The 9,280-nt window shown below is 40.8% G+C and overlaps 1 protein-coding gene across 2 annotated transcripts; it reads left to right on the top strand.

The window, feature by feature from the left end:
• Window positions 1-1,215: 1,215 nt before the first annotated feature.
• Window positions 1,216-4,443, top strand: LOC113323103. Of its 2 annotated transcripts, none has more exons than XM_026571365.1 (5): window positions 1,216-1,394; window positions 2,639-3,493; window positions 3,572-3,634; window positions 3,738-3,936; window positions 4,043-4,443. In XM_026571365.1, exons 2-5 carry the CDS (start codon window positions 2,654-2,656, stop codon window positions 4,126-4,128), a joined length of 1,188 nt encoding a protein of 395 aa, XP_026427150.1. In that variant the 5' UTR covers window positions 1,216-1,394; window positions 2,639-2,653; the 3' UTR covers window positions 4,129-4,443. The 2 variants fall into 2 exon arrangements, with proteins under 2 accessions (XP_026427150.1, XP_026427149.1); XM_026571364.1 differs by having other exon boundaries at window positions 1,218-1,394; window positions 3,569-3,634.
• The last annotated feature ends 4,837 nt before the right edge of the window (window positions 4,444-9,280 follow it).

Raw genomic sequence — 9,280 nt, 5'->3', positions numbered from 1 at the left:
TTTTGAGAAAGTTTTGAGTTAGATGCCAAATAGCCGTGGAGGCAGAGACTAATGATCCTCATAAAAGCATTACAGAAAGATGAATCAATTATCTTAAATATTAGAACTAAACTTTGCAACTAACAACTATTGAAGTGCAAGTTTATAAAAACAATTTTCAATAAGCCATCAGATTCTTTGGCCAGACATGCTAAGATTTTTAAAGCATGTAAGTCATGGATATGCTTTCCACCAAGTTTTATTTCCTGAGGTGGCATAGAAGATAGAAGATGGAACTCTTCCGCCATAAGACCTACTCTTATGCTGTTATTAGCAATAATAATGTACGGTGTTGGGGTGACACCACCTCAGCATTGCGAATCTTTAATGGGATCTCAAGTATTATGGTGAAATTATAGAAACGCTAGAAAGAATAATGTTTGACTTAGTAAATGGTACTCTCTCCGTCCCATTATTAAGTGACCTATTTACTTTTAGATTTTGTCCCACTATTAAGTGACCTATATTAATAAACAAAGAAATATTTCTAAAATTATCCTTTTAATTGATTATAAGAAATATAAGAAATATTCATAATTTGATAGCCATGTTTATATTCGTCACGTAGGTGTTTTAAAATGCTTTTCAATGATATGAAATTTGCGAACATCCGTGATGTAGTTTGAGAGATAAATCATTTCAAAATTTCACTAATTATTATCCATAAGGGTATAATTGTAAAACATGCTTAAATATACTCTTTTCCCTTGCTTGCCTTAAATTATGCAAACTTGAACTAGGTCACTTAATAGTGGGACGGAGGGAGTATTTGACTAAACTATTCACATGGTTGAAATTAAGAATGACTTTTCACCATTTGACTTATGCTAAAAGATAGAAAAAGCTATCCTGAATAACGTTTTTTAAAGCTATTCAAAATAGTGGTTTTCGTCTTTTAGCACGCTATTCAGAATAGCGTTTTCTTTGAATTCCACATACCATTCTACAAAACCATGAATTATGACTTGAAAAAAGTGTGAAATGTCGCCATTCACACTTTTTCCAAGCATGGAATAAGTTGTATTCCACCGCAATAACCGACAAGCCAAAAAGACATTCCAACAGCAGCCAAGGTTTGATCAGAAAACAAGCGGTCCAGATTGAGTACCAAAATTACACGTGTAGAATACTAATTCAGGCACTTTAATAAATTTTGGTGGGTACTATATACAATCTCATCTCTATCCTAATGAAAACCCCCAAATTCCAGAAAACAGAAGAAAAAAACTTCCTTTTAGCTCCAATTCCACATAGAGGGGAGATCCACTAATCGCTATCCTCAGCTTTCTCTATCAACCCTGAATCCCGCCATTGGGGGAAACTCATTTCATCCATCTGATCGTTTCATCTCTAAGGTACCCATTCTTTCGGATTAGGGTTAATGTATCGTATAATTTTTTTTTTTTTTTTTTGAAGTTCAGAGATTCTTCGAATTATTAGTAAATGGTGTGGTAAGGGAAAACGATTTTGAATTTTGATATTTGCGATTTTTGGGTTTATTTTGTGTTTATAGAGTTTTCATATTTGCATGTGGTGTTTCAAGAGTTCTAGGAAACAAAAAAAAATTTAGTGTTAGAATCTTCAAGAATCTGATGTTATGGGGGGAGGCGGGTTGTTACTGTACGTAAGCGATTGCTTGTTATGCTTGTAATTTTGATATTCTTAGAGATGATTTTTAACATTTGAAAATGGATGATGTTAACATTTTACTTTATGCTAATACTTTTGAATTGTTTCAAAGTGACAATATCTACCGTACTTCGGTTTTGGAAATGTAACATTTTACTTTATGTTGTACAATACTATGTACAAGTGGAAGTGATGATTTTCTTTCTCGGCATAATGCTAATTAAGGAAAGCTAGTTGCTTCGAGAAGCTTGTTGATACTAATCAAAGCTTGCATGTTCTTTTTCACATTTTAGCTGCACTTTAAAGTGTTCTGCTTGAATATATTTTTGTGGTCTTATTCCTTACTCTACCCTGGAATAACATTTTGATCAAGTTTTGGAGACATGTCCGCATTTTACAAGTTCTCTTTTTGTTGAATTTGGCACATGTACAAAGAGTAACGACCCATGATTGGCTTCGTCGGTTGGATTAATCTGGTTGACGACCAAATGGAGAAAAGTGGGTGTGGTATGCGTAAAGCCGCTCACTTATGAAATAGGAGTGGGCCTGCTCTTCCTATACGACTAAGCCAAATCTTGTTTTTCATGCTTAGACTAAATTTTATACCTTTTTGTCCGTAGATTATATATTTTATGAAACATTCCATTTAATTAGCGTTTCAAAGATTGCGAGATTCTGATTTTCTGTAAATAAGCCGCTAGGCCTTGGTACTAGATGGTGGAAATTTATTAAATTTAGGAACTGGAACTCTTGGTGCAGTACTTTATTCTTATGGAGATATAATTACTTGATTAGTTTATTATTTCTTTAGGTTAGTAGATTGTTTCTGCGTAGCCTTAGATTTCAAATGAAGATTGTAACCAGTGATTACATCATACTCAGCGACCAGATAACATTTCAAAATTTTCTGTCTACCTTTTTATGTTACATTCACTGGGTGATTTTAATGAACTGTTTGCAATCTTTTCAGAACAAGGGTTTCTGGATGTCAAAGAGAACAGGGTGTTTAACCGATGGAGAGATGGCATATGATAACTCCTCAAGAAATGAATCAAAACGTGCTCACCCGTGGTTTCTTGATGATACGGAACAAGAACCACTCCCCAGCAAGAAGCAAGCAGTTGGATCATCTAACAGCCAGTCGTTTCCAGGGTTTGTAAATCCAGTTCGTTGGGACAATTCTTCTTGCTTTCACTTGGTTCCATCTCGGGGGGTTCCATCTCAATTCGGTGATACATTATTTGGAGTTGAACCAGCAAGGAGTATTGATCTTGGTGCCAGAAGTACTCCATCAAATGGTTTTGAGAATCTAGATGTGGGAAGAAGGGGTATTCAGGACCAGTTTGGAAACGAGGGCGCCATTCCCTTATCAACGACTAATACCATGGAAGATCCTGGGTCATGCTTTAGTTATGGAGGAATTCGAAAAGTTAAAATCAATGAGGTTAAGGAAACCGACCATGGCATGTCTTTTCCGATTGGTGATGCCTTTAATAAAGGGGAGATCAGTACCATATCTTTTGGTGGGTTTCATGATGACTCGGAGATGAACCCCTCTGCAAGAATCATAAGCAGTTACGACATGTTAATGAGTCAGTCATCAGTTCACCAGCCAGAAGTAATGAAGGAAAAAGAGTCAATGGACACGCAGAGAGACATCGCTGGTGGTACCAGCCAAGTTGTCAATACTTCTAAAACCAAGGCGGAGCCAAAATCAGCTAAGAAGGCACCTCCTGCTAACAACTTCCCTTCAAATGCCAGAAGCTTGTTAGCAACTGGTATGCTTGATGGAGTGCCTGTGAAGTACGTTTCCTGGCCACATGAGGTAACCTTTTAACTAGAGACCCTATAGATAAAGTTGCCGTTTTGTTTTGTGTGTTAATTTTCACATTCATGTCAGGAGCTCCACGGAACCATAAAAGGCCCTGGGTATTTGTGCAGCTGTGAGAAATGCAATTTCTCTAAGGTTAGCCACTGAATGTGTTACTAGTTCTTACTATACCATCAATGACTTGACATTATTAACTGCATCAATGACTTAACATTGTTAACTCAAATGGTCTGTGTAGACATTAAATGCCTATGAGTTTGAGCGCCATGCTGGTAACAAAACTAAACATCCAAACAGTCACATATTCTTCGAAAATGGGAAGACTGTATATGCGGTAGTCCAGGAACTAAGGCACACACCCCAGAAAATGTTGTTTGAAGTGATTCAAACTGTCACTGGTTCTCCAATCAATCAGAAGAACTTCAATAATTGGAAAGGTAAATGCAATGTCCATTCAAGCTTGAAGTATATTCAATAACAATAGCATGTCATTGTCTTTTAGTTTCCCTTATAGGAGGCATCACTTAACCTTTTATGTTGCAGAATCATATGAAGCAGCGACCCGTGAACTAAAGCGTATCTACGGGACGGAGGACCTAAGCCAAATATTTCAGATTAAAGGATCCTGAAATCCATGTTCATACTGCCTAGGTAGGGCATCTGTGTGTATGATATAAACTACTGTGGGACTTGGTGTTAAACTCAAATTAGTATTGTTAGTTTATGATCAAATAACCCCAACTTAAAGCACTAGACTGGAAACCGTGCTCTGTTTTTCACATGCCTCCTTCCCCGTAAAGAAGAACGATGGTCTCTTTCCTGTTTTTGGTCAGCGGGTGGAATATTGTATACTTTTGTTCACTATAGACTGTACAAGAGTCTAATTAGCCCTCAAATAATTGAGGAGTCCATTAACTATCCAAGCTCTAAGAAAGATTATCACACTGCTGGTTGTCATGAATCGAGCATCTGTACATTTTACAGAAAGACAGTTTACAAAAACTTGTTTCTCTCTCTAGAAACAAAAATAAACAAAAGAAGCCGTTCTGCGGAAAGCAGACTTTTGTACCTAACTAGTTAGTTATCCAACACACTGATCAAAACAATCAAATACGCCCAAGTTCTGACCCTTAGAGCAACCACAGCCATGAGACGGACCAAATACCAAAAGTAAGACTAAAAACCAAAAAAATTTGGTATTCTGGGTGTTCAAGCGCAGTGGTAGAACACCAAATTTGGTGAAGCGTAACTTATACACACGCCCGATGTCAGACGGAAATTATATTCACGTTTGTTGATTAGGCGGCTTTATATTATGTGTTTGAGTGAAACGTAGGTATAATGCGCGTTTGATTGAGGCGTAGGTATAATTAACGCCGGATATGGGACGGGGATGGAAAGTGCGTCTACAGGGACGGGGATTAAAAGTGCGTCCCATTTATACGGAGATATAAAGTGCGTATGTTTCGGGCGTTAATGGCTTATGCGTCTGGGTGAGACGTTTATACAAGATGCGTTTGATTGGGGCGTTTATAGAAGGAGCGTCTGAATGGGGCGTGCCCAAATTTGGGGAGCTGACCTTTGGGATTGTACGGAGATATGCCTCTATAGGTTTAATTAAGTAAAAAAGAGAGATGATTATATGTTTCTCGTTTTAGAAAGCAACGAACGATGAAGGGTAGGGGACCATGTATTCCTCCTAATGATGCACCACTGTGACCTAACTTCAACTGCTTCAGATTGCAATCCTCTTTAGTCTGCATTTCATCATCTTTTGGAGAATCCCAAAGGTCAGCTCCCCTACATTACGCCTGCTAAAGTTTTTGGACATTATGTCTTATTCTTGAATTCTTGGACATTATGTTTTTGGACTAATCCCAAAGACACTTGAATTCTTATTCTTTTGAAGTTCCGGATCTCCAGAACTTAGGAAAACAAACGTACATTAAAGATACGCCTCGCCCAGACGTACATTAAAGTTACGCCCATACCAGACGTACATTAAAGATACGCCTAGACACAGACGCTCACAATACATGCGCCCAACCCAGACGTTATTTATAACTGCGCCTCATTCATACGCCCTTTATACATCCGTCCCATTTCAGGCGTAAGTATTAACATCGTCTGACGCGTTTGAAGGGGGCGGAGTTTATACATGCGCCTGACTCATACGGTGATTATATGCTCGCCTGATTGTATACGGTGATTAAACTTACGCCTGGTATCATACGCTCCTAATACTTCCGTCCCACTATATCTTTTTTAGTCTGGGCCGACGACCACATTTGGTCTCAAACCCTAAATTTGGCGACTAAATTTGGGTTTACTCCTCACCACTGCGATACTTTCTGGGACCAAATTTGGGTTTAGTACCCAAATTTGGTCGTGACTGTGGTTGCTCTTAGGCGGCAGAACATGTTTCTATTCTTTCTTTGCCTTTACTCTTCACTTCCTTGCCCGAGAGCATTACGGGCCTCTCTGCCTCTGCTTCTGCTTCATAATCATCATCTTTCCATATTCATTATTAATTTTCAGCACTTCTTTTCATCAGGTTAGTGTGCTTCGTCATGCTTGTAAAAATGTTGTATCACCCCTACCTGACCTAACATTACTGCTTATCCCCTAAAAAACTCTCATATATATATGTATCCAAGTTGCTCTGGCAGGAGTCACGCCTTCAGTTAGTTCTCTCTGTGTCCTAATTAATAAACGGAAGAAATAACTGGTCATCATAAGCTTGGTCTCCACTCTCTCTCTTTTAGTGTTTGCTCTGTACCCTTGAAGATTGGTCGATCTAATGCTTGGAGTGACGATTCAATCTGGCACAACACCCTTGTTTATCAATATATATACGATTATGTTTCTCCTCTCTATCCGTACCTTTTTAGTTAAGCTAGCAGCTGGCTGCAACAACTTTTCGGCTTGAAATTTTACCACGCTTGTTGATGGCATGAGCATTCATATTCCTATCGCTGATGAAAGAATATTGTGGGTTCTGACTTTTCAGTTGATGATTGACTTGCTGTTGCTGCTGTTGTGATTTTATTTTTTGAGATGACGTCGTTGTTACGGTTGTTGGCCTGATAATCTTGGTCTTGTTAGATGACAGATGATTCTCAAATTGTACAGAGAATAGAGAAGAAACAGGTCTGTGATCCGAGAATCTCGACTCCCCTCTCACATACAACATCTGTTCCACTCCTTCACCTTTCCATTGTTTGTAGGTGAAAACAGTTTCTGCTGGTTTTGGTAAATTCGTGTGTGTGGATGAGAAACGAGTCTAGACCCTAAAAAATATACTGTACGGGAGTACTTTTGATTCGAGAGATCAATCTGTACAACCCTGTCCTAAACCAATAAATGGCCGTTCCAGGCTTGTTTCGGTCACAAAGTGAAGGAGAAGGGCTGGTCTTAGGGAGGGAAGCGAAGAAAGTGTTGAGACCAGAATAGTTGATTCTGAAGGTGTGGTTGTTTATGACTTGTATCAGAAAGTAGAACTGGCTAGCTGAATGAAAAGCTATCAGGTGATTTCTGGATACTGTGTTGCTCTCTTGACCAAAACTTGTTTTCTGGTGGAAATAGGTGAAACCTATTTATACAAGTCGTAGTAAAACGTACCCTGGTCTCGTAGGAAGTGGAAACAATTGAGTAGTGGAAGAGCGGAGTAACGTGTAACGTCAAAATTTATGCTTCTATGATGAAGGAAACGTTTACACCATTACTTCTTGCCATTACTAATCTCCCTTCTTCATGACACTTTCTTGTAACGGGCGTATTGCACGTCGCACGCTGTAAACCGCAAGACCAATACCCTGATGAGTATCCCCCAGTTTGTGACATGTTTGATGTCTCGAGTGTTTTCGTGGAAAACATGTAGCACTTTGCTACGTGTGGCAAGTTAAAATCAAAAGGCTTGCCGCAGAAAAATAGCGTGTGATGCTATTAGGCTTGTCTTGGCTGGTGGCTTGAAACTTGCCACAAGCCTGCCGGCTTGGTGGCGAAATTTGATGGCTGAGATTGCATCTCATGATGAAGGGTAGCCGTTGATTATGGATACCTTCTGTAGAATCCTGGTAATGGCGCAATGGCACCATTGGTGCATGCCAGCGGCATTGCAGCATGGCTGGCATGGCTCGTGCATGTCAATAGCACGGTGGTGCAAGTGGTGCCTGGCGTAGCTATGGACACTAAATTTAGGCGGCGGGTTGCCTAAAAGTTTCCACAAGACTGTCGGTTCGGTGGCAAACTTGGATAGCTGAGATCGCATCTCATGAGGAAGGGTAGCCGTTGATTATGGATACCTTCTGTTGGAGCCTGGTAATGGCACAGTGGCGCCTTTAGTGCATGCCATTGGCACTGCGACATGGCTGGCATAGTTCGTGCATGCCAGTGACACGGTGGAATCACTGGCATAGTTTGTGCATACCAGCGGCATGATGGTGTAAGTGGCGCCTGATGTAGCCATGGCCACGATATTTAGCCGGCTGGTCGCCTAAAAGTTACCACAAGTCTGTTAGTTTGTTGGCAAACTTGGATGGCTGAGATTGCATCTCATGGGTAATGGTAGCCGTTGATTGTGGCTACCTTCCGTTGGCGCCTGACAATGACACAGTGACATGCTTGTGGCATCGCAACATGGCTAGCATAGTTTGTGCATGCCAGAGAAGCGATGGTGCAAGTGGCGCCTGGCGTAGCCATGGCCACTGGATTTTTGGCACGTTGGTGTTAGATTCAAACGTGGTTTGGCAACATCAGTTTTAGTGGCCACATTGATTCCCATGTTCTTGGAGCATTGTTTGGCTCGGTTGGCGCGACAACTTTGCCTGAATTTGGGTTTGGCATGTGGAAACCCTAATTAGCGTATATGGCATGTAGTATGCATTAGGTGGCACGTTTGGCATGTGCACTTGGCATGCCTGTTTGGCGTGTGCGATTGGCATGCTTTTGGCATGTTTGGCATGCCGTTTGGCATGTGCGTTTGGGATGCGTGTTTGGCATGTTTGGAATGCCGTTTGGCATGTGCGCCTGACATGTTTGTTTTTGGCATGTTTGACATGCCGTTGGCGCGTTGGCATGGTTTTGGGAAGCCAACTTGGTAGGGTAACCTTTTGACTAAGATTTCCACCCTTTTTAAAGTTGTGGCAGGTTTAGAGCAACCTGATTGGTCAAAGAAAGCAGGGATCCGGCCAAGCATGGACGTGGCCACCCTCTTGGTGCGCGTGGCAGGTTTAGTGCGACCTGATTAGTCGATGGGAAATAGGACCGGCAAGTATGGACCCAGCCATAACTTATGCGTGTGGCGAGTTTAATGCGACCTGATTGGTCGAGGGAAATAGGGCCGGTTTAGGATGGGGCGTGGCCAATGGCAAATGGCGCGGGTTGGCCTAAGGCATGGCCACGCCTCTCTTTGTTGCTGCTCTTATCCTGCGGCTCCTTGTTTTCTGATTCTGGGCAAGATTTTGCATCTGCTAATCCGTGGCGGATTAATTACCTAGTTTGCCTAGGCTTGATTTCGACAAGCAAGGTCTGATATACTGCGCAAGGCGCAAAATCCCAACTTTTGCAAATTAGTCAGGATAATTGATTGAATTCTATGCGTTGGCACAAAGTTCTTTTAAGTTCGTTTCCAAAGAGCAGCATGCTTTCTGATTGAATACCTTATGCAAAGACCTTATCCTTGATATTTGGAAATTCGTGCTACTCTGCTACGAGTGAACACAAATTGTCATGCCATATCAACATTAAGGGTTCAACCGGGGAACATAGCACAGAAAGCAT

The sequence above is a fragment of the Papaver somniferum genome, chromosome 11 (genome assembly GCF_003573695.1).
Source record: "Papaver somniferum cultivar HN1 chromosome 11, ASM357369v1, whole genome shotgun sequence".
NCBI lineage: Eukaryota > Viridiplantae > Streptophyta > Magnoliopsida > Ranunculales > Papaveraceae > Papaver > Papaver somniferum.
This window is presented reverse-complemented; position numbering and strand designations above follow the sequence as displayed.

Coding starts and splice junctions, on each gene's coding strand:
- LOC113323103 (XM_026571364.1), top strand. CDS start 2,654: ATGTCAAAGAGAACAGGGTGTTTAACCGATGGAGAGATGGCATATGAT. Junction 3,494..3,568: donor ACGTTTCCTGGCCACATGAG/GTAACCTTTTAA, acceptor CATTCATGTCAG/GAGCTCCACGGAACCATAAA. Junction 3,635..3,737: donor AGAAATGCAATTTCTCTAAG/GTTAGCCACTGA, acceptor TGGTCTGTGTAG/ACATTAAATGCCTATGAGTT.